The sequence below is a fragment of the Babesia microti genome, chromosome II, assembly GCF_000691945.2.
Source record: "Babesia microti strain RI chromosome II, complete genome".
In the NCBI taxonomy this organism is placed as follows: Eukaryota; Apicomplexa; class Aconoidasida; order Piroplasmida; family Babesiidae; genus Babesia; species Babesia microti.
Window position 1 is genome coordinate 775,736 of NC_027206.1, and position 23,056 is coordinate 798,791.

The 23,056-nt window shown below is 39.4% G+C and overlaps 15 protein-coding genes across 15 annotated transcripts; 7 read left to right on the forward strand and 8 right to left on the reverse strand.

The window, feature by feature from the left end:
* BMR1_02g02140 (NHP2, NOLA2, H/ACA ribonucleoprotein complex subunit 2) lies at positions 172 to 744 on the reverse strand (the record flags this gene model as incomplete). The annotated part of the gene is made up of 1 exon (XM_012792741.1): positions 172 to 744. One exon carries the CDS (start codon positions 742 to 744, stop codon positions 172 to 174), a length of 573 nt encoding a protein of 190 aa, XP_012648195.1.
* Positions 745 to 915: 171 nt separating this feature from the next.
* BMR1_02g02145 (Monothiol glutaredoxin-S11) lies at positions 916 to 1,549 on the forward strand (the record flags this gene model as incomplete). The annotated part of the gene is made up of 2 exons (XM_012792742.1): positions 916 to 1,323; positions 1,370 to 1,549. 2 exons carry the CDS (start codon positions 916 to 918, stop codon positions 1,547 to 1,549), a joined length of 588 nt encoding a protein of 195 aa, XP_012648196.1.
* Positions 1,550 to 1,751: 202 nt separating this feature from the next.
* Positions 1,752 to 5,171, forward strand: BMR1_02g02150 (AP2/ERF domain-containing protein PFD0985w; the record flags this gene model as incomplete). Its single annotated transcript, XM_012792743.1, has 1 exon — positions 1,752 to 5,171. One exon carries the CDS (start codon positions 1,752 to 1,754, stop codon positions 5,169 to 5,171), a length of 3,420 nt encoding a protein of 1,139 aa, XP_012648197.1.
* Positions 5,172 to 5,862: 691 nt separating this feature from the next.
* On the reverse strand, positions 5,863 to 9,851 carry BMR1_02g02155 (ATP-dependent Clp protease ATP-binding subunit ClpB; the record flags this gene model as incomplete). Its single annotated transcript, XM_021481541.1, is given in 13 exon segments — positions 5,863 to 6,134; positions 6,334 to 6,425; positions 6,445 to 6,627; positions 6,650 to 6,809; positions 7,087 to 7,234; positions 7,256 to 7,645; positions 7,667 to 7,928; positions 8,173 to 8,306; positions 8,328 to 8,438; positions 8,515 to 8,672; positions 8,694 to 8,967; positions 9,159 to 9,523; positions 9,545 to 9,851. 13 exon segments carry the CDS (start codon positions 9,849 to 9,851, stop codon positions 5,863 to 5,865), a joined length of 2,856 nt encoding a protein of 951 aa, XP_021338172.1.
* A 44-nt stretch (positions 9,852 to 9,895) lies between these two features.
* Positions 9,896 to 11,083, forward strand: BMR1_02g02160 (sentrin-specific protease 1; the record flags this gene model as incomplete). Its single annotated transcript, XM_012792745.1, has 1 exon — positions 9,896 to 11,083. The coding sequence occupies one exon, from the start codon at positions 9,896 to 9,898 to the stop codon at positions 11,081 to 11,083; it is 1,188 nt and encodes a 395-aa protein (XP_012648199.1).
* A 314-nt stretch (positions 11,084 to 11,397) lies between these two features.
* BMR1_02g02165 (hypothetical protein) lies at positions 11,398 to 12,036 on the reverse strand (the record flags this gene model as incomplete). Its single annotated transcript, XM_012792746.1, has 1 exon — positions 11,398 to 12,036. One exon carries the CDS (start codon positions 12,034 to 12,036, stop codon positions 11,398 to 11,400), a length of 639 nt encoding a protein of 212 aa, XP_012648200.1.
* BMR1_02g02170 (trafficking protein particle complex subunit 2-like protein, putative (TRAPPC2L)) lies at positions 12,110 to 12,631 on the forward strand (the record flags this gene model as incomplete). Its single annotated transcript, XM_012792747.1, has 4 exons — positions 12,110 to 12,154; positions 12,176 to 12,269; positions 12,291 to 12,493; positions 12,515 to 12,631. The coding sequence occupies 4 exons, from the start codon at positions 12,110 to 12,112 to the stop codon at positions 12,629 to 12,631; spliced, it is 459 nt and encodes a 152-aa protein (XP_012648201.1).
* On the reverse strand, positions 13,310 to 14,582 carry BMR1_02g02175 (Meiotic recombination protein DMC1 homolog; the record flags this gene model as incomplete). The annotated part of the gene is made up of 9 exons (XM_021481542.1): positions 13,310 to 13,343; positions 13,367 to 13,493; positions 13,516 to 13,668; positions 13,690 to 13,765; positions 13,791 to 13,952; positions 13,975 to 14,129; positions 14,150 to 14,297; positions 14,320 to 14,412; positions 14,463 to 14,582. 9 exons carry the CDS (start codon positions 14,580 to 14,582, stop codon positions 13,310 to 13,312), a joined length of 1,068 nt encoding a protein of 355 aa, XP_021338173.1.
* Positions 14,583 to 14,822: 240 nt separating this feature from the next.
* On the forward strand, positions 14,823 to 15,023 carry BMR1_02g02180 (hypothetical protein; the record flags this gene model as incomplete). The annotated part of the gene is given in 2 exon segments (XM_012792749.1): positions 14,823 to 14,923; positions 14,933 to 15,023. Coding segments are annotated over 2 exon segments (192 nt in total).
* Positions 15,024 to 15,052: 29 nt separating this feature from the next.
* Positions 15,053 to 15,588, forward strand: BMR1_02g02185 (small heat shock protein HSP20, putative (HSP20); the record flags this gene model as incomplete). Its single annotated transcript, XM_012792750.1, has 2 exons — positions 15,053 to 15,353; positions 15,374 to 15,588. 2 exons carry the CDS (start codon positions 15,053 to 15,055, stop codon positions 15,586 to 15,588), a joined length of 516 nt encoding a protein of 171 aa, XP_012648204.1.
* On the reverse strand, positions 15,513 to 16,301 carry BMR1_02g02190 (hypothetical protein; the record flags this gene model as incomplete). Its single annotated transcript, XM_021481544.1, has 1 exon — positions 15,513 to 16,301. One exon carries the CDS (start codon positions 16,299 to 16,301, stop codon positions 15,513 to 15,515), a length of 789 nt encoding a protein of 262 aa, XP_021338174.1.
* Positions 16,302 to 16,708: 407 nt separating this feature from the next.
* On the reverse strand, positions 16,709 to 17,496 carry BMR1_02g02195 (ATP-dependent Clp protease, protease subunit; the record flags this gene model as incomplete). The annotated part of the gene is made up of 2 exons (XM_012792752.1): positions 16,709 to 17,109; positions 17,163 to 17,496. The coding sequence occupies 2 exons, from the start codon at positions 17,494 to 17,496 to the stop codon at positions 16,709 to 16,711; spliced, it is 735 nt and encodes a 244-aa protein (XP_012648206.1).
* Positions 17,497 to 18,149: 653 nt separating this feature from the next.
* BMR1_02g02200 (Folate-sensitive fragile site protein Fra10Ac1) lies at positions 18,150 to 18,845 on the reverse strand (the record flags this gene model as incomplete). Its single annotated transcript, XM_012792753.2, has 4 exons — positions 18,150 to 18,236; positions 18,314 to 18,457; positions 18,478 to 18,576; positions 18,783 to 18,845. 4 exons carry the CDS (start codon positions 18,843 to 18,845, stop codon positions 18,150 to 18,152), a joined length of 393 nt encoding a protein of 130 aa, XP_012648207.2.
* Positions 18,897 to 19,597, forward strand: BMR1_02g02205 (hypothetical protein; the record flags this gene model as incomplete). The annotated part of the gene is made up of 4 exons (XM_021481545.1): positions 18,897 to 19,096; positions 19,119 to 19,474; positions 19,495 to 19,559; positions 19,580 to 19,597. 4 exons carry the CDS (start codon positions 18,897 to 18,899, stop codon positions 19,595 to 19,597), a joined length of 639 nt encoding a protein of 212 aa, XP_021338175.1.
* Positions 19,598 to 19,701: 104 nt separating this feature from the next.
* Positions 19,702 to 22,941, reverse strand: BMR1_02g02206 (conserved Plasmodium protein, unknown function; the record flags this gene model as incomplete). The annotated part of the gene is made up of 3 exons (XM_021481546.1): positions 19,702 to 19,747; positions 19,768 to 20,426; positions 20,758 to 22,941. The coding sequence occupies 3 exons, from the start codon at positions 22,939 to 22,941 to the stop codon at positions 19,702 to 19,704; spliced, it is 2,889 nt and encodes a 962-aa protein (XP_021338176.1).
* Between the last annotated feature and the right edge of the window lie 115 nt (positions 22,942 to 23,056).

A 23,056-nucleotide genomic window follows, 5' to 3' on the forward strand; every position in this document is an offset into this window, starting at 1 on the left:
TAAACAACATTAACAGCATCGGATTGGTTATCTGACTAATTTGGACAGTCCATCACACCAATTAAACTAAAATCGTTATAATTAGTTGGAGTATTTACTATAGTATTAAACAGAAAGCTAGTGAACAGGTAAAATTAGTACTGATTGCGCAAGTATGTGATCATGTGTCAATCATAAATAGGGATGTCCCTTGCGAATAGCCGAATCTACCTTTTCAAAAATCTTGGAATAATCCAAGTGCTCCGCGTTAGTAAGTTGGGACATCAATTTCTGAAAATTGTCTGGCGGTTCAACAACTAAAACCACACAAACCGGACGCTTTGATCTACAGGTGGCTGCGAGAATCTTTTTGCAGGGCAAATAGGCATATGTTAGATTTTTTTCCTCGCATAGAATTGGTAGATGAGCAACCACATCCACAGGGTAAACGTCAGAGGCTATTAAAACCAAACCTTTTATATTCTTTCTCACTGCCTTTGTCACGTCAATCACCCCTCGTTTGATACATCTGCATAGCGCTAAATCTACATTTACAGTAGCTCCGCTACTTAAATTTGTTTTGAATTGCTGCTTGGCAAAATTCTCCAATGCGATGGCCTTTTGCACTAACTGTAGTGCCTTTATTCTAGCCTTGCCCAGTAATAAGGGCGTGGCTATAGGAGATATGTACTCCTTGTCTGGATTAAACTCGTAATTCTCATCAATATCGGAGACAGGATCGTCATACTCCGAATCGCAATCCATCCTAATAGTATTACTTCAATAATTATTGCTATCTATATCTAGTGGCCAGGCCACTAATAACGTAGTGCAATGGCCATAGCTGCTAGGGCAAGAGTAGATGAGAGGTGATGTAGGGATACCACCACATAGTATACCATTACATTAGCGTGAATTTTATGGAATTGGCGTGGGATGAATATTTACAATAAATTATCCCTCAGGTGGTTGCATGGTATAAAATTGAAACATCTGCCCTTGCAAAGTGTCGGGAGTTGTACTTCCGCTTATAGAATCTCACGCTATAACAATCACAAAGCTATAGATAGCATTTTTAGTGGCTTAAATGTACACTTGTCACTATATACACACAATTACTGCACACATCCTAAATTTACAACATCAACTACAGCAAATATATCGAATAGTAGACCTAACTCATGCGACAAAGGCGGTATCGCCGTGTCGTACAAACAAGTAGTGGTCAACCCTCAGAGTTTGGAGGAGGCTAAACGTACGATCTCTCAGCTTGTGGCTAATGAACCACGACTATTGCTGATAAAGGGGACGCCGGAAGCACCAATGTGTGGATTTAGCGCGCAGGTGAGTTATCGAACATCTGAATCCAGTAGATGAAAAGATAACTCAGGTATTGAGGGTAATGGAAGCGAAACAACTAAGCTATGCGTTTGTAGATGTTTTGTGCAATGAATATGTGAGGCAAGGAGCCAAAGAGGTATCTAATTGGCCCACATTCCCACAAGTGTTCGAGGAAGGTGAATTTGTGGGTGGATGTGACGTAGTGACCGAGATGTATACTAATTTTTAGCATTATATTAGGGTAATATATAGGAATCTGCACTGTGCGTTAGAAGTTAGGATATATTAGCAGTCGGGGTAGCTGTAGCGTAAAGCTATTGGTTAAGGGTACCCCATGGCCATGCACACTTCATGCGCCCCACTTTCACATATTCATGTTATTTTCAGTGTAAACTGCCATCACACATTGTGGTTTGAACTGAGGATTCCCGATGGAAACCAGTGCTTTAACGGGATTACTGGTCTCTCGGAACGAGTTGTTTGCCAGAACTCTTAAATTCCTCACTTCTCCGCTCACGGACCCTCGCAAAGATTCCCACTGGCCCAATTGTGCCAATACCAGCTACAGCGAGGAGTGTTACATAATTTGCACCAATGTAGATGTGGGAAGGAATATTGACATTTCTTCCTCCAATGCAGTTATCCCTTGCACCTGTCACTTCCACCACGCTTCTACCAGTGGTAGTGAAGGCGGCAGCAACGACTGCGCAGGGCAAAAACTTGTCGCCAGCCTCACTGCCGATATGAGCCCTTTCGTCGCTGTCAAGGATTCGGACTACTTCATCTACGCTGGGTGTGGTCCTGGTGGAGAGGGGCAGGCCGACGGATTGAAAAAGGATACCTGGTGTGGTTTATACAGGAGGGAAAGCAAATGTAGAAAGGTTCCCGTTGTAGCGACAGAACAGGATACAGCAAGCTCTTCCATTAGTGGCAGTGATACTAAGTCGGAAGATCATGCGACTAAATTGCCCGGGGCACAACTAGTTACAAAATACTTTACTGATGTTAGAACACCACAAAACAACGGCAATAGTGCGCCAGTTGAATACTTCCTAAAGCAAATTCGCCCAGAGCTTAAATCTTTATCCTACCACAGCACGCCCAGTGCAGAAGGAGACATAGTAAACATATGCCACATGAACATCAGTGGCCAGGAGGAATTTGAGGAGAGAAAAAATGCGGACTATACTAAAAAGAAATCTGATAAGCCAACAGATGTATACATTGTGTGGTACAAGGGCGCAGCCAAATTTTTTACCATCGGCCCGCAAGGCCCATCGCCAATTCCCAGCAGCAGCCAGTCATTCATAGACATGATCCGGGCAGGGCACGATCCAAGGGAGCAATTGGAGTACAGAAACGAGGTGATAAGGGGCGTTGTGCCCTTTGACCGAAACAGCCCCCTACCCTGTGCGGTCACCAAGTGGGACTTTAGCGACTATATACAGCATATTAACGCACATGCTAAGGCACTTGTGGAAAGGATAGAGAGAAGCCTTGTATGTGTTAATGATTACTTGAATTTTAGATTCCTGTGGATAGAGCACTCCTTCATCCTCCTGTGCCTGGTTTACGTGAAGCAGGGAGTGGATCAGGAACTAAGGGGCTCGTGTTTGGTCAACAACCTATGGCAACCTACAATCATAACGCCTAACACAATCAATCTGCTGTTCAAGAATGCCCTGATCTCTCTGTCTTCCTACCTCGAGTTCATGTCCCCAAGGGCCACAAACGACTACTACATATACCAAGGTCTACCCTCGGGCAATGTAAACCTAATGGCTGGCTTGGGCGGTTTGAGCGAAACAAACTCTAATTCCAATTCCGGGGGTTCGAGTCCGCACGTCTACAGTAACCGTGCTTCACGGCTCAATTTCCCGGTTTGGTGGAATTTTTATGCTGACAGATGCTCCAAGGGCATAGAGAATGATGGCATGAGCGGTTCCAACAGCCCCAACTCCAGACTGCAGAGATACACGGAACATATGACTGAGGCCCAATCGCTCGGCGATTCTGGTGGTCATGGCCACTTTGGTAGCTGTTTGACGTCGGACAGCTATCCTGACCATAACACCAGCGCTGTATTCAAGGCCATGGGATCGTCCCCTCACACGCCCTTAAAGTGCGAGAGGGAGGAATGCCGCGCCACTCCCGCTTCGGCTTGTGGTGGATATGGGCAGTTAAAAATCGAGGCTTGGGAAAACGAGTATGCGTCACCAGAAAAGCTTTTCTCCACCTTTACCATTAAGTCTGGGCAAGACGCAGCCACCATCACGCCCACTACAACAGGGGCCCACGGCCACGTCCACGATCAAGAGGGCGCAGATAATTCCATGTCTTGCGAGTATTGTGCATCTTACGACAAAGAACTCTCCTTCACTGCCTATGCCAGCTCCCAATCGTACGACAAGTCTCTATTATCTGAATTGAATATTTCAACCAACGCGAGTGCAAGCAATGACAACTCTCCTGTCAATTGTCATCTTAACGGAACTCAACCACCGATAGCCGCTCCTACAGGTACAAGGCGAGCAGAAGTCGCCGGCAGCGGCTGCAAGTGCTACTGCTCTTCCTGTGGGCAGTTTGGAACTATTGTAATTCCCATATTGGACAAAGATGGCGTGATGGCCTATACAGGCGTTGGCACCAGACTGCTGCTGGATGGCATATTCTCCACATCAGGCATTTGCTTAATAGATGGCGCCTTCCTCGAGACCAAGGTGGAAGAGTCTGCTGTGATGGAGACCCATATGACAGCCAAGAGCAAGGCCAAGGGGGGGAAAAGCAGGGGAGGTGGTGCGAAGAAGCTACTTGGTATGGCCGGACTGACGGCAAAATCACTCAAAGATGCCCTAAAGAGCTGTGAAACCCTCAAGCAGACCATCCGACGCAAGCTCCCGTTCGACTCTCCGCGCAGGCTACGCAACATCAAACAGGCACGAGATGCCATTGAGCGGGTGTACCTGACGCTGGAAAACGCACTGGAAAACGTATCCAAAGCCGGTCACAAGCTCTCCGACACCCTGGGAGCTGTGTTCGAGGAAATTGAAGAGGAGGATCTCGCGGCGCCAAAAGACAAATCTTCTCCAGCGGAAAGGGCCGGTGAGGCCTACGAATGGTGCTGGAGCTGGGATGCCTGTCATAACAGCGACTGCTCCACGGAACTGGACTTTTGGGGGCCATCGTGTGGAAAGGACGAAGCCGCCTTGGATGACGTCTTGTCTCCGCGCATCATATCTGACAGCGGTACTGCCGACGAGTCCGTATTCGTCTCCCCATCATTTTCTAGCGGCGATGTAACATTCTCTTGGGAGGAGCATCAGCCCGTTGAAGAACACAGAAAATGGATGCTTTATAATGTTGACTGCGGCAGCCCTCTGACCAGGTCAAAGGCCAAGAAGCAGGGCGACAAGAGGGCGTCCCCCAGGAGTGCTAGGATGTCTAGATCGCTGAAGAAGAGACATGGAGATGAGGAGTTTGAGGAGTACGATTTTGACACTGATTTTGAGGAGACCAAGGTCAAGCGTACCAAGAAGCAATCGCCCGGGGCGATCGACTATGCGAACAACTCTGGAAACCAGAAAGCCCTAGTTCCTATGGGCCCTCTGCCAATTGGCGTCTACTTTGATGCTTCAAGAAAGCTTTGGAGGTGCCAGTGGAGGGAAAATGGCAAGTTCAAGACCAAGGGCTTCAGTCTAAGCCACTATAAAACCCTCGCTGATGCGAGGCACGCCTGCATACTTTACAGGTGTGAGGTGGGGAATATGGCCGTCCAACCCGAGTGGCTCAACCCTGTCTTTGTTCAGGTTGGTTCTCTAGCGCACAAAAAGGTTGCAGGCAAAATCGAATAGCCCTTTCTAGTTAGACGTTGTATTAGGCCGCTTTGCTGTGTTGGAGTATGTATATTATTAGCGCATGAAGGCGCGAATTTTTAATGTAATGTAGCTCAATTTTTATTTTAACATGCGTGAGGTGTTTGTATTGCTGACCTGGCGTAAGTTTGTAGATTTAGAATTCCACTATTTGTGAGATACCCCTTGTCTGTGTGCCGGCCCCCTGTTGCTCTACCGACGTTCGTTGGCTGTGCATCAAATTGGGAATAAGACTCCATTGCTTTGTAAAGTTGATATATACTGATTCTTGTGCAGAAATGCCACCGTATGCCATAGTTTCTTCACTGACGCGATAGGTGTCTTAGGAGAAAATTCTACACGTTAACGCAGATTACTCCATCATAAAATTCTGAATCCCCGTCGAGTGAGATTAATTGCTCCCCAAAGGGCATGAAAATCAATGCAAGATGGACTGTGTAGATATGACTTTTGGGTTGGACAGATCATATACTAATTGTAGGCGGCTTGTCATATCACTTATTGGCTATACATGAACTTTGGATATTACGAGTGGTAGTGCTATTATAAAATTATGCTACAAGCTATGTGCTGCATTCTAAACTTTATTGCTGCCAAATTTTGTAGCTTTGAATAACCGAGATTTGTCAATTCCATAACCTTTGTAAGGGGCAGAGTGGAAAAGGACGCATTATCGCTTGTTAATGACTATGCCCCTGTTGATGTCATGGGAGACAAGTAAAGAGTCTCCTGGCTGAAACTTTTGCTCGAGAATCCCTTTGGCCAGGGGAGACTCTAGCTGTCTTTGTATTGTACGTTTAAGCGGCCTGGCTCCGTACACTGGATCATACCCTATATCGGCTATGTACTGCATGGTCGAATCGTCGACACTTATGCGTATGTTGCGATCTAATAGTCTATCTGCCAGTTTTGAGAGCTCTATGCTTACAATTTGTTTGAGTTCTGCGTTAGCCAGTACAGGATAATTATTAAATTTTCTCAACGGTAGAAGTTTTAAAATATGAAACGAGTATATTAAAGCCACGAGGACTCTAGTAATGTACGGTTTAAAGCATAATAACAATTATTCATATGTGTAATATACAGAACGGGGATAAAAATGACACAACCATCACACGCGTAATAATAACCCCCCACTCACCGCTCTTAGTCAATGCATCAAACACGACAAACTCATCCATCCTATTTAAAAATTCGGGGCTGAATGACTTCCTCACCGCTCCCATTACATTACTACATTATTGGGGCTTACTTGTTCATCTCCACCTTCTTATCTGGCAGATGTGCCATGTCCAATATGGCTTGGCTGCCCAAGTTGCTTGTAAACACAATCAAACAATTTGAAAAGTTGACCTTACACCCGGTAGAATCCGTGAGTCTCCCATCGTCTAACACTTGTAACATCAAATTAAACACATCCGGATGTGCTTTCTCACTGCATTAAAAGGCCCGCTTACATTTCGTCAAACAGAACTATGCTATAAGGCTTGCGTCTTATGGCCTCTGTGAGCAGTCCGCCTTGCTCAAAACCGACATAGCCAGGAGGGGCGCCAACTAGCCTAGAAACCGAGTGTTTTTCCATGTATTCTGACATGTCAAAACGCACTATTGAATCTTCTAAGTTATAAATCGATTATTTAAAACAGTAAAGGCGTAGCATGTGGATTGCATCATGATATTCATACATATGAAGATATATAACCGATTAAATAATACAGGGTGAACCAAATCAATAGAATTGTGTACAATAAATAATTACAAAGCACAAGTGAAAATGACCAATATATACCCGTTTTTGTTGGGTATAATGATCATCTCATATTTAAACACAATTCAATCAGCGGGTTATTTAACTATTAAAGTGACTAAATATGTGTCCATTTAAACCGCCTACCCGTATCAAATAATTGCTCCGCCAATGCCTTGCAAAGCTCAGTTTTACCCACTCCAGTGGGTCCTAGGAACATAAAGGCCCCAATTGGCTTGTTAGGGTCGTTCATACCCACCCTAGAACGCTGTACAGATTGGGTGATAATGTCTACCTGAGTAAGTGTAAGGTATACCGCATTATTTTGTCCCACAATACGTTTATGCAATTCATCTGATAAATGTAGTATCTTGTCCCTCTGCGATTTAACAAGTCTAGAAACCGGGATTCCAGTCCATCTAGACACGACACTTGCCACATCCTCCCTAGTTACCTCGTCGCGAAGTAACCTTTGGCCACCCTTGGCCTCAATCTGCTCCACATGTTCCTGGTATTTGTTGGAAGCCTCGTTAAGTTGTTTTTCTAGATCTGGCAAGGTCTCAAATCGCAGCTCCGCTGCGCGATTAAGATCAAAATCCCTTTCTGCCTTTTCAATCTCAATCTTCACAACATCCATGCGTTCCTTTACATTGCGAATCGCATCTACCAATGTCTTTTCTGCCATCCAGGCCTCTGTTAGTTCGTCCTGAGATCAATTGCTAGTTACCCTTTCCTTTGTCAGCTTTTCCATAGTGACAGAGATGGCCGATAGTCTAGACGGATCCACTTCTGCCGATCCGGAGAAGAGGAATTGCGATGATTTACCACGCTGGTTTTGATCTGTTTCAATAGATATCTTCTCCATTTCAAGCTGCAGCAAACGACGTTCGATGTGATCTAGTTGGATCGGCTTTGAGGATAACTGTATTTTAAGCCTAGCAGCAGCCTCATCTATAAGATCTATCGCCTTGTCTGGAAGAAATCGGTCGCTGAATTAACAAGTTCTATCAGATAATTCAACTTTGACTATTTCATTTGCATATCAACCATATTCAATATTAAACAAATATTGTTCTGGTACAATTTACATATTATAACGTTTACACTAAAGGGTAAGGTTATTTTTAACCAGATATACATCATTGGATAGTTACGCATCGGTTTCTAATCGATAACGTCAAGTTATGCAGAAACATTGAAATGATAATTTAGTAATTAATATACAAGTCATACCTTATATATCTATCCGATAGTTGTGCTGCCTGAATTATCGTAGAGTCCAATATCCGAACGCCATGATGTACTTCATAGCGCTCTCTCAGCCCTCTCAAAATGGATATTGTCTCTTCAACGCTGGGTTGATCGACCTGGATATACTCTGCAAATACCATAACTGGTTGGAATCGACGCTCAAGTGCCTTGTCCTTTTCAATTCTTTGACGATATTCTTGGACGGTTGTTGCACCTATGCATCTTAATTCTCCGCGTGCAAGCATAGGCTACGTTACACTTGTGCAATAATATGATAATTAAAAATCACGTCAGTGATTTTTAATTTTATAAATTTATGGCTACCTTAAGCATATTCCCCGCATCAATGGCCCCTTGTGCATCTCCTGCCCCTACAACTGTGTGTATTTCATCAATAAATAACACTATTTCCCCCTGAGAGTACTCAACTTCCTTCAAAATCGCCTTCAATCTCTCTTCAAACTCTCCTCTATATTGAGTGCCTAAATTAGACGCTCTGTTACCTGCCACGAGTGAAGCTAGGTCTAATGAAATTATCCGTCTATCTCGAAGCGAATCTGGTACATCGCCGCTGATAATTCTAGTGGCCAGCCCCTCAACAATTGCCGTCTTACCAACACCAGGGTCACCCAGTAACACTGGATTGTTCTTAGTCCTTCGTGACAAAATTTCTATGGTCCGTCTGATCTCTTTATCGCGACCAATCACAGGGTCTAACTTTCCTGCTCTTGCCATAGCAGTAAGATCTCTACTGAATTTTTCCAGTGCCCTCATGGACTATGTTAGTGAAATAATAATTATTGTGGTCTGACAATTGCAGTATTTATACATAACAATTGTTATATTTATATAATGATAGATTTTTCGCTTTTCCACAATAACATTACAATATTTACTAATATACAAACACGTAATTTTCCTCAATGAACACATTTAACTGCATTAATTAATAAAACAACTAAACTTACAAGTTCGGGATTTTTTGTAGTAATTTTTCTCTTCCCTCTAATCTGTTGAATGGCCTTTTTCAGCCTGTCAACAGATATTTTATTGCGCGATAACCAAGGACGCATAAACTTTGTATCCTCGGCAGCTATTGCCAATAGCAAGTGCTCAACACTTATGTAATCGTCTCCAAATTCAGCTTTAATCCTCTTACTAGTGCCCAAAACATTTTGCAAGATTCTGCCTAGAACCTTTTGTTCGAAACCTCCAGACATTTTGGGTTGTCTTTTCAGATGTGTCTCAAGATCCTCCTTAAGCTTTTCCGTATCTACAGGAATGGATTCCAAGGCACGCATGCAAATACTGTCCTTTTCATCATCTAATAATCCTAATTTATCAACTTAAATACCCAAAAGCAAAGTATCAGCTTCTACATATGCGCTTTGATACTTTGAACTTATATCGCCAAGTTTGGACAGTACATTCCATGCATTTTCCGTGTAATCGTTTGAGTTGATAATATGATCTCCAGCTCCTAATGGTTGACGGAATCTGTTATTTAAAGAATTTGGTAGGTGAGGGGTGATGAATGTAAGTCTAGACAGGCAAAATTGTTGCAAGGAATTAATTTCCATAGCAATAATTGCTATAAAAAGGGGTATAATTGGCCATTTTGGCCAATTATACCTCGGAATAAAACGGTAGTGTGAGCCCATAAGAGAAAGGTGAGAGCTGTTAAACCCCACCTAATGGTTATATAATGCAATTTTTATGGCCTTTGATCAAGAAGCTGTGGAACATTACCAAAGCCAAACAAGTGGCTAAAGCCATAAAAAAGAAAGTTAAAATGGGCACCCCATTTAAATTGCGTCGCAACTCATCCTGGATAGGCGTTATCCATGACATGGATGATATTTCATCTCTCATCATTAAAAATAATATGACATCTGTCAAAAGGAGGTCTAAATCGACCAACTGCATTTCTAGGTTATCCAAATCTGATTCTAGCAACAAAAATGATGCTGATCATATAGGTTGTATTATGAGCGCTAGAGGAAAGGGATATGGCCAAGTTACAGAGGCATTACACATGATTAAGAAGGCAGTTCTTCTCAAAAAATCATTAAAATTTCATCTAAAAGTTGAACATATAGAATCGCCCTGGCCCGCAGATTCGTCAAATTCGCTATTCAAAACCCCAAATTACAACCGTCTGGAATTTCAGAAACGACTCCCAAAACATTTGATAGATACTGTAATCGAAAAAATGTCAGTTGGTGACTGTAATGAGATATTGGTTTCAAAATTTGGCCTCGATATTTCTAGACAAAATATTGAATGTTTGCATGAAGGAAATTGGCTAAATGATGAAGTAATCAACTTCTACATGTCAATGTTGCAGATAGAAAACGACAAGTACTATGCAGCTGGTAAAGCTCCAAAATGCTATATATTCAATACATTCTTCTTTCCTTCATTGACCGGATCAGGGCGGGGCTATAACTATTCCGCCGTGCAAAGATGGACAAAAAGAAAGAAGATTGATATTTTTACCGTAGATATATTACTTGTACCCGTTCATGTATCGGAAGTTCATTGGGCCCTAGGGGTAATTGATATGAGGGCCAGTGGGAAACAAATACTGATGTTAGACTCACTAGGTGGTTCGGGAAACGAATTGTGGTTCCAAGTGGCTAAAAGGTATATTAAGGATGAGTATAAGGATAAAAAAAACAAAAATCTATTGCTTGACGACTGGAATTTTGATCATAGTAGGTTGCCTAGTGAATTACCGCTGCAAGAAAATGGATACGATTGTGGCGTTTTTATGTGCCAATACGCTCATTGCGTGGTACATCAAAGGCGTTTTGACTTCACCCAGCAAGATATTCCGTCAATAAGGTTGCTGATGGCTCATGAAATTATGCAGGGTTACATTATCCCCTGATTAATCATTATTATAATACATGATTTCATTTATTTTGTAAAAATCACAGGGTGTAGTAACACACTTTTAATCGCAACTATGCCAACTGGCTGATTTCACTATAATTATCTCATTAAATTGATTCCTAATCGTTTGTTTAATTTGAAATTGTGTATTAGAAAGGCCATTATTTCTTTTTAACAATTAAACAACTAGAGTAATTCATTATTTTATTTAAATTAATTATTTATATAACAATATTGTTGTTTGCTCGATATTTTAGACTAATTTACTAATATGTATATACTAATTTGCAATTATTAGTTTACAATAATTTAAATAAGTTTTTTAATTTGATTGATCAACTCAGTAGTTTGCAAGTTACTGTCTAATTGAGCATATGATACATCATTGTCGCTGGTGAACTTGTAAAAATGTATTGCAATTCCATCCAGCAATAATGCTTTTTCCAGCTCCACTGGTAAACCCTTTTTATCATGACAATCTATTAGGGCAACCAACAGACTATCTGACCTTAAAGCTGCAAATTTTCTGTACAAAAAGTTGAGATTCCACGATTTCCTTAGGTAGTAAATTGCAATGATGTTATCACAGGGTTTAGGTGCTTGTCCATTGACATATCGTGCTATGTCCACTAATGACAAAGTGGCTATTTCATGATGAACTAGTGAATTATAGTATAACAGATAGCAAGGAATTGATGTCATTAGTAAAAGCGATAAAAGTGGCGTAATTATCGATATATACTGGTAAAAATGTTCTCCAAATGATAATTTGTGCCTCTCAACAAGCAAGGCATTTGGGTTCATTGGGAAACTGTACCTAATTTCATTTAGATGCTTGATTTGCAGTGCTTTATCTCTGTAACTGTCCCTAATACTGGTAGGTGCTTCAATACTATCAACGAATATCGAATTCAACCTATACATAAGGCGTCTATATGCCTTAATCATAACGAATGGTTATGTTATAACCCATATATTAATACATTAGGGTATAGTACGCCCGAGTATAGTGCTAGCAACAATGGATTATGGTGGGCTAGCATATATATGTATCCTGAATAACAAGGTATAGTAGTGAGTTACATAGAACCAGCCAATATTTCTGAAAGGATTTGGAGAGGCGAATGCGTTGGACCTTCAAATTTCTGCAATGGCATCAATAGATATCATCGAGGAGATGTGTGAGTTTTAGACACAATTAGTACTTTCAAGGGCTGCTCTAAATGAACAAAACGACAATTCTAATATGGATTCCGTAGATTTTGACCCGTATCTAGGGTTAATTTGCCCAGCTCTTTCAAATTTAGTGACACATGAGGTGTACGCATACGTTGGAGCAACAGGGTTTAAAATTATCGCCATAATACAAGATACCCCAAATACTAGAAAGGAAAACATCCGTGAAGTAATTTAGCCATTCATGCAGCTATGTGATTCAATATGTAAATTGTACTGTAAGGCTATTTGTAATCCACTCAAGGATTCCAATATCGATACACCAAAATTTATAAACAAGATTGAAGAAATTGCCAAAAATTTCTAGCCCGAAATTTTGACTGTGCATTGCTAATTATTTTTATTTAATGTTAGGTTGATTATATTTAAAATATTATATAGATTATGTGTTATTATAGGCATGATAGTTTTAATTAAGTTAATCATTGTATATAGTTAATAATGATATTGCAAATTGATAATTACAGATTTGTTTTAGTTTGACTGTGAATTTTTGAGTCAATTATTTGAAATATTACATAATCTCTACGGTATTTAATCGTATAATTTATAATGGTTATTTAACCAAACATGTCAATTCTATGAGGCATTAAATTGTTCCGAATTAATTCATCGATTTTTAAATATTAAATTACGTATATTATATGGTTTTGAAATTTTTTGATAGCGAAGTATGGAAACTATTTCTTATTATCTAAAATTCATATAGATTTATGTGTTTTCCTATTAATATATCAAAATGTTACTAACAATAAGTTATTGTGACTAATACGCATTTTTGTGAGTTTTAATTTCCAATATTTATATACTTATTTGATAATAGTTGACAAATTAACCACTCTTATTATATTAAATCATATTTACTATATATTAATATGCATATCTACTACTCACTGATATAGATAATAGTATGTAATCACGACACTATCACTAATCGGAAAGAATTACAAAAATAATCTGAAATTACCGTTAAACTGTATTCAATTTAATCTAGTGCATCTGCAACGCCACTGTCAGTCCTAAATTAGATGTATCACAGTACAGTTGAAAAATACATTCAACTTCTGGTAAACTGGGGGAATCGTAAATTTTGCATATCCTCTGATCCCCCTTTCCTTTCCTTAAGGCCAACCTAAATGTTGATGCGTGGCCCAGTACATGTCCCCCGGCTAAATAAGCATCAATGTCAACCTGGTTTGATGGGATTTGACACAAATGACATTGCTCCGCTGGGTTCTGAAATTACATGATTAGTCAACAAAATGGCAATATTAAATTGTTCCCCAAGTTTAGATAACCCTGAAAGTAATTTATTGAGTTTCTGCTGCCTCTCAGCCAATTCGCCTACGTAAATAAATGACTAACCCCTTCCAGCAAAATCAACTCTGAATAAGGACATAATGGAATCGATTATGAGCAATGAAAAGTTATCTTCACACATCTATACAAGTAAATGGCTATATTACCTTTGATGCAGCTGTTGAAAGTAACGTTATTATGTGTTCATGCGTAAATGCACGAGCGTATAAAATGTTCTCTAGAACGATTTCGGAATCCATGTTATAGCGACCCCCAATTCTTATAATCTTCTCCGGTCTAAACGTGCCTTCGGTGTCTATAAAACAGACCTATATACATACATTTAGTTACTTTCCCGTTACCCCCGTTCATTGAAGAAGGGAGCTGAGCCGTGACACATAAGGTGTGACATAGTTGGGTTTTACCAGTCCGATTCTCACCAAACAATTCTGTTATGGCCATAGTTTCAATTCCACCTCCCAAAGCCTGATCTAACACACTACTACCTAGGTAACTATTGTGTTACCAGTAGTTAATTTGAGCACTTTGGTTCTACGCTGTTGTAACTGTATTCCCGTAATGAACGAATTACACATTTCAATCTTTAGGGCAGCCTCTACAATTTTATCCACTTTAATTTCGGAGAGTCCTTTGACCATTGCCAATTCTCTTTTCTATGTTATTTTTATGATATACGGTAGTTTGGATGACAGATAGCACGGTGCAATAACCACTATTTTTAAGTTTGATAATGTCTAAAACGTTGATTCCATGATCCTGCAATTTGTTCTATATAAACACGAGTAGTAATTTTATATTTATATAAAGTGCTAGCGTACAATTTCCATAAAAACGGTCGGCCCATCCTCAATTATATCAACATGTTTAGCAGATCCCGCTGTGATAGGAGTAGACGAGATCGTTTTTGTCTGACTGCTGGGCCGTGTAACAGATTTCATAGATAAGGTAAATATATTCTAATTGTCTAATCTTCAATATATTAAAAGTAGAAAACTAATTAACACTAATTCTAGTACTAATAGGAATGTGGAATGTTCCCTAGGCCCATGACATGAAATTGTCATACACATCCATTATTTACAGGAAGTTAGGGAATTTTTTAATAGTAAAAAGTCAATCCATAGCTTAAAATATACAATGTAAGTATCTGTATACACGTTGAGTATGGGCCACACATAATGAGTGTGGAAGATGTGGAAGATGTGGAATGTGGCATAACAAACTCAATTGTGTTTATCATGCACTGCACAAAAATATCAAATAATATAGTCAATTACATGTAATTAAGTCGAATGATGCACATTGCTGTGTGCACATGTGTGCTCACCACTTCTAAATACACGGACGTGCCAACTAAAACAACAACAATACAAATATAAATATAACAAATTTATAAATAATTAGGGATATGAGCTGCATATTGAAGTGTAACAACGAGGATGAATTGGTTGTGGATGGGGAAAAACCCAAGGTAGTAGAGTACGTCGAGAAACCATCGGTAATTTACAAGCCTACAACCGTTGTCCCCCCTAACAGCCTGATCGAAATTACTGCTCCCAAGGATTTGCCTCAAAATCCAACATTCTTCCCAACCATAGATACATTTTTCGACAATGACGTCAAGCAGATCGTTTTGTTGATGGAATTGCCCGGATTTGTGGCGGGAGATATTGATTTGGAGGTTGGTGAAGGTGAAGTTTGTGTTTGCGGTAAGTCACCAGTGACGTAGGCCCTAGGTCTAAGGAGGAACTATATGAGAAGTATGGTCAAAATTTAGATATACACATTCGAGAACGAAAGGTTGGCTACTTTTACCGTCGCTTCAAGCTCCCGCACAATGCTCTTGACAACACCGTAAAGGCATCGTATCAAAATGGGATTCTCGAAGTGCGCATTACCTGTACAGAATTTTCACCGAAAACGCGTGTGGAGATCACATCTTGATCAACCCAAACATTGTAGCGATTCTTCAATAAATAGCTTAAATTTCTATATATATTCAATTTTTCCAGTTTAGTTATATGTCCCAATGTAACCTCCAAGCAATTGCATAACTTGATCAAATTCTCTCTCTCGCCGTAATTCTCATCTAGAGCCACGCAGATACCGGTAAGGTGCATTGTGTCAAGTATCCCCCAAGCAGCAGAGTGCCTGTCTTGCACCGCCTGTTCTTTAAACGATGCATAACAATTACTGTCTGCCTCAAACACTTTATATATATCAACAGATCTTTGAATGAATATTTTGATATTGGTCAACATTTCTACATTGTGTTTCTCGTTGAACGTGGCGATGAATCGTGCCACATTGGCAATGTCGCGTTTTGATACATTTGCCGGGATATATTCAAGATTGTAGTCTGAAAAAACGGTTGAAATGACATTTTTAAATTTGAACCAAGGGTATGTAATGGTACACCTTAGTAAAGCATTACAAAGGGATTCCATAACCCAACAACAATTGCGCTGATGTATAACTTTCTCACAGGTATTATTGCCTATGTAGCGATAAGAATTTACAAATTCAAATATATTTATCCAATTCAATGGCTTTGAGAAAAATTTCAGATAATTGGGATATCCAATCATTCCACACATAATCACTGGTTCCAAAATAGTTTTATCCCATGTAAGAACTTTTAGTATGAATAACATCATACGCACAGATACATAAATGACTTGTAAGTGATGATAACTGTCACTGGCAAGGAATACACAAGCCTTACAATATGAAAGTGCGCGTAGTTGTTTAACGTAGTTGCGTATATAAAGTGAGTAGAGCGATTGAAGTGTGATTATTGTGTCTTTCCATTCTCTATTTTTATTTGTTTCATTGTCACAAGTGTCACAAAATGAGTTGAAACTGTTGATTATCTCTTCGAAGGTAGATGAGACAAATCTGTTTTCATAATTTAACTTATTAATTACAACCTCACGGATGAATTTGAACAATTGTTTGGCCTTGAGTCTCACAAATTCTCCGATACTTACTAAGTGGGATAATTTTTTCAGGTTGGTTTTCTTTACTTTTGCGAGGTTTATGTTGCAATTTATATTTAGTCTCTTCATGGCATCAAGTAATTATTTGAATCAATTAAAATGCTACTGGTATCGGTGCTGATTATTTTATCAATGATGCCGTACTTTAAAGCTTCTGTAGGGTTCATAAAATAATCCCGATCGCAATCCGATTCAATCTCTGCGAGTGATTTACCGGTTAGATATGATAGATGCCTGCTCAAAAATTGTCTAGTGTTAAGAATCTCGTTTGCTTGAATTTCTATGTCCGTAGCTTGACCGTGAGCTCCGCCTATTGGTTGGTGTATCATAATACGAGCACTAGGGTACGCGCTCCTTCTGCCTTTGACTCCAGCTGCTAGTAAAAATGCGCCCATGCTAGCTGCCTGACCCAGGCAAAGTGTTTCAACCAATCCTATTTCCCTAATTATATCGTAGATGGCCAATCCTGTATAAGTTTTAAATTGACTAAAAATGATTGGTTAAGAACGTGTGATTTACCAGCTGTGACTGATCCGCCCGGAGAATTAATGTATAACTTAATTGGTTCACTCGAATTCAAATTGTGTAAATGTATCAATTGCGTGGTGATCTTGTGTGCTAACTCATCATCAACTTGTCCCGTAAGGAACACTTTGCGCGAGTTTAAATGGGACAGCTCTACACTGTCCTTGGCAGTAAGTTTGCTAAACAAATTAAACTTGTCACCGTAACTATGCGGGTAAGATTGGAAGGTAGAAGAGATTCTAAAGCAAAATGTAATTTGTGGGAAAGCTAAAAATGTTAAGAATACAGCAATTATGGTGTTGAAAATTAGACTTTCCCTTCTTTGCATGACCTATGCCACCTTGCCTTCACCAGCCAACCTTATTGTGCCCCCCCTATCTATGTCAATAATACATCACCAATAACAATCAGCTTCAAATGCTTCAGTACTGCTAATTTTGCCTCCCCTCTGTCAAAATATTATTACCCGTCTGTCCCACAATTTTTAACCCCTCCTCAATCAATTCACCCCTCGTAACTCCGCCATTCACTCGCATTGACATCTCTTCAATCTTCTTATACAACTCCACCACATCAGAATGCGTTGAACGGCGCCGAACTACCGCAGGAACGCTGTCAAACTTATCTTTACTTATCTATGTTGAGGCTCTCTCACATAAGTTGTATTTGCTAGACCCAAAAGTCGCCTAGCAGCTAGCGTCGTTTCCAGTTCAAATTTTGACGGTTTCCCTCCCTTTAACTATCTGAACTATCACTAACATTTAAAAATTCTATGTACTCAAGTTGTAACGCCACTAGTGATTGTAGTTTATTTTTCAAAGTATCAATTGCCTAGACTATAGATGGGTATTACGTGGCGTATTGAATGATATTCACTAACAAGTGTCAAAATGTCTGTGAGATCGAGAATCCCTTGCTTTTCAAGAGGAAACTTTGCTAATACTTGTTCTATCATTGCCAGTGTATTTTCTAATGTTTTTTTCAGTGTTTGTAGTGCAATAATTTATGCTCATTCTTGTAGTTGAGCTTTTTGGCACATTTATCACAGACTCGCACCTTCACTAGCGCCTGGGTTATATATATGGTTTCATGATATTCATAGAAAATTTTTCCTAGAAATTTTCTATGAATATAATTTTGTTTACCCTCTTTGGCACATTTTGTTCGATATAATTGAATGTCACTTGGTAGGTGAATAAGGGGTATTTTTCATCGCAAGTCTTGGAGGCACATGTTTTTTCCCCCTTTCCCCTTATAACCTCCACCTCGGTTCGCCACCTGATGCCAATCTACATACTAAAATGCCTACTTGACCCGTTTTGTAGTGGCTAAGATCGCAGATGGCGAATTCCTTGAATAGCGATTCGTGGTACTTTTCCACAAGCGAGCTTTCCCATGAGCCATCACTCTACATTAAATGCAAATGAAAGCAGTGTATGATATTATATGAACTAGCGATGTGTCTGTAACGATTAAAATGGAAACTCGAGAAAAAAAACAATCAAATAATTATTATTTAACATTTTTAATTTGAATTTTTTATGAATATAAGCCAAAATGAGTCAAATTATTCCTATAATGTAATACTAACTAATGTAATGTATGATTGCTAACCTCCGGAATAAGCTGGTGATATCGTTTCAGTATTTCATAGTCTGTCACAGGTTTAGAATCCATTAGACTCTGTTTTAATTAACTAATTTATCATATCTGTGCCAATCAATATCCATGAGCACAATAAATATATTATACCCACTTATGCTAAAACGCCCCAGTGTAGAACAGCTCAAACGTGAATATCAGAGCTTGTTAGATAAAGCACACTGTACTTATCAATTAGATGATCATCTCCATATAATCGACCGAATATCACAAAATTCTAAACTGCGTTTGTCATCCGAATACATACTCAAATCTACCAGCGCTAAGTGGGTTTGTGTTATAATCTAGTGTAAATAAGTTATTCAATGGAGGACTGTTATCTAACCAACTGAATATCTATGATACAAAAGATGTGTGTTTATCTGAACACATAGTGTCAAGTTTTATTGCAAATTCACTCATCATACATCCATTAAGTGATGTAATATATATTACTATCAAAACCTTCTATCCTAAATTGGTGATATCTCAATTACCTAAAGAATGCGACTATAAGGATACACTTTCGAGGCTGCGAATATTACCCATCTATGGGATAAAAGATTTTATATCGTCTATTAATTATGCCAAATCGCTTGATCATAAAATATCACTCGTCGTCATCAATGGATTGAATATTATCCTAGACGGTACACTGAGCGAAGGTATGATTTATTACATTTAGAATTTACGAATACAGTTATGCAATCACTCAGGATTCTACCATTCCATCTCGTTTGTTGTATGCTCGTAATTCATTAATAATGTAGGCTATAAATTACAAGTGATACGTACAAGTGCAAAGGTTGTTCAAAAAACACTGAAAATTTTCCAATGCGAATTGTTGTTGATGTAAAAGTATACAGTAATTTCACGTGGCTCCGTTATTGTACTAGGCTACGTTTATGAAGATCAGAATTATCTGGGCCCCTTCGCTTCTAAGTCAGGTGAAACTTACGTATCTTTGTTGTATATGTGACAAGATGTGTTGGGAGGAATGCAAAAAGTGTCACTAGCTTTTAGGTCTAAATCAGTGCGTTTTCCCTCGTACAACGATTGTATTTGGATGTTTGTCCCCTTAGATACGTAGCCACACAAGAATATCTCGCTTGATTCCCCGAAGTTGATGTGCCCGCAATTGGGGAAGACTAGTAGTGAAGTACGGCATACGGAGGTCATAACAATTGGATAGACACTAACTCCGTCAATATCATCGGGAGCGTCGTCTGTATTTTTGTACACCGCCTTGTAGCATATCTTTTTCCCGCTAGCAGTAAGCAAGGCAACGTATCCTGGTTTTATGTAACTTTTGTCGCCATGAATTTTCTGCAGGGGAAACGTAGTTTGCCTCAGTGTAACAGTCGATTGTCCAATCGGATACTTCCTAGGCCTGCCCCTTTTCCTAATCTGAGTGTATGTGTATAGCGAAGCTTTTCCACGGGGAAATTTTGGACCCTGAGACACCCTAACTTGTTTCTTATGCGAAGGCATATAGTTTAAACTGTATTTAATCACATTTTGGACGGTCATGTCTATAGGCTCAGCAGGGTCTGCATTCCAATGCTGTAGTCTAGGGATTCGTAGTCTTTGTGGATAGCGGCTGTTGCGTTTCAAGCTCTGAATTAATTTGTATATATTAAATTAATGATAAACAAAAATGAAAGTATGCTATTTAATTGTGCATTTAAGAATAAGTATCGTAATTGTTGAAATAAATTATTAACATAGGGAAAATGCAAATATTTTAAAGCAATTTAATGGATTATCAATTAATTATGTGTAACTGTTAAAATATGCCATTGATAATAGTGAACAAATAGATAATAAGATATATGTATTAAAATGTAATTAGGGAAAACGTATAATTATAGAATATATTATTAGGTACATTCTTACAATTATTGTGTTGGGATCTAAAAAAACAAATTTCAAACTCAACACAACATACCTCTGCCTCAGCATCCCAATCAATAGAAGAAGGACCTTTCCCATCGTTTGTATCATGTGCACCGGGAACCTTGTATGAAGAATTAAAGGCTTCCGTCCAGTAATTAATCTTCCGTTTCGTAGATTTTGACTTTAAGCTCTTGGGCGTAGCTAGTTCTGTCTGTACACTTGCAGCCCTAGTAGGAGTGCGAGATACACTTCTAGACGGCGTCTGTGTATTTACTGATCTCAAACGTGTTTTACGTTGTCCATATGATGGAGATGTATCTGTTGATAGATTTGGTGACCCTACCATTTTGCCTGGGGATAACCCAAATTTGGCCGGAGATCTACCAGCACTATCCAGAAATACGGTGGGCCTAGAAGGAGATATGATGGCAACGGCCCTGTCTGGCGTCTTTGATTGTCGAGTAGGTGAAGTGTATAAAGTGACAGGGGAATTTCTATTGGAAATTGGCGAAGTTCTGTGTGAAATATTTAATGGATTTCCTAACATGGCATCTACATCTTGTTCCACTATCTGATCCATTTTATCATACAACTCATCCAAATTGTTATTGTCAACATTCGAATTGCTGACGTCCAAATAGGACGGTAGCTCATTATCGATTCCTTCGTTGCCTTGCATATCTGTTGCCATTTCTAGCGTCTTTTCCGCGATAATTTCAATGTCATTCTCAATAATAGTGTCATTAGAACGGCTTAAAGGTGAATTATGAAATGTTACATCAGAAGCGTTCGAATTATTTGGGGTTTTAGACATATCAATACTTTGACTAATTTGATGGGATAAAGTTGTAGGCGAATTAATTTCAATCTGCGGCTCTGATTCATCGTCTGTTATTGGGGATTCAACATGTATCACATCATTTTGTTCAATTTCAGGGTCCATAGGCTCTTCAGGGGATATAGCCCCAAATCTAGGTAGCCTATAAGAACCTACGGATAATCCTTCATGATCAGAGTTGTTGGAATGGTGCTGAAATTGTATTCCAGTTGGGCTTCGGGGTGAATTTGATTTAAACAAATCTTTAGGCGTATCAACTTTGTTCATATCCTGGTAAGATTGTGCCAAAGGGGTACCATCACTAAGAATATGTCTAAAAGGTGTGGAAGCCCCCCTACCCTTCTTTCTCCTTCCTTTGGATGAGGTCGACTCTATTGACACTTGTTTACTAGGTGAACTGGAAGGGAGAATAGGGGATAATGTACTTTCGACAATATTACTCCTAGTTGGTGTTAATCTGGTGGATATTTCCGAGGCTCTAAACCCTTCTTCATTGTTAATTGACCCATATTTTGGATATGGACTCATTCTTGTATGATTTTCATACTGCTGTTGTTGGTCATATTGTCCATTAATTAACTCATTTTGATGTGAATTAGAGTGGCTATGGCGTTGGGGTTGATGAGATCGAGATGAGTTACTGGAAACGTCAAAAATAGGATCATTTCCAAATGAGTAACCTAAATCGTTGTTATCATTTGCAATGCATTTATCCCCTTTGCTTGACCTATTTCTACCCAATAACTCGTGTAGTAATATATTGAAATCCTCACGTAGTGACAAAACATTTTGTTTTATAACAGATAGGTGCTCCTCAGAGTCTGAATCCTTGCCATCAATTGAAGTTTTGAGGTCAGAATCTGTGAGATTCTCATCAAACAGCATATCAATCCTAGCAGCAGACACAGGGGAGCTGGCGAATACATCAAAATCTACGTAATTTTTATGCGATTTCTCTGCCCTGGACGCCAAAAAAAGTGGCCATTTCAGCCCTTTTGGCGTCCTCAATTTTGCATCTCTCGTAGTCGACATATTCCATGATCGAGGATCCAAATTTGTTATACCAGTATCACCAATTCGACCATAAGTAACTGGTACCCTATTTTTAGCGCCAGAAAAGCAATGCTTGGGAGATTTATTTTGAAGAATTTGTTCGAAACCTACTTCTGCATCCGCTCGTGATGAAACTTCATTGGTGTGATTGGGATGTGACCTATTAAATCTAGTGTTGTCGCGTGATGGTGAAGGGGGGAAAAAATGGTTCCAAGAAGATAGGTCAAATGATTTTAGAATTTTTGGCATAGATATTTGTGGATTTTCCCTTACATTCCGTTGGTTTGAAGTGTCATCAGTGACATCAAAGCGGAATGACATGGGTGAGAGGTCAGCCGAGCTCATTTTCACACCTATAATTCGTTATACAATTGCAAATGGTGTGTTACATTGTACACATTTTTAGTGCGAATTTAGGCTAAAAAATTTTTACGCCCCCGAGCAGATACACTCGTCATAG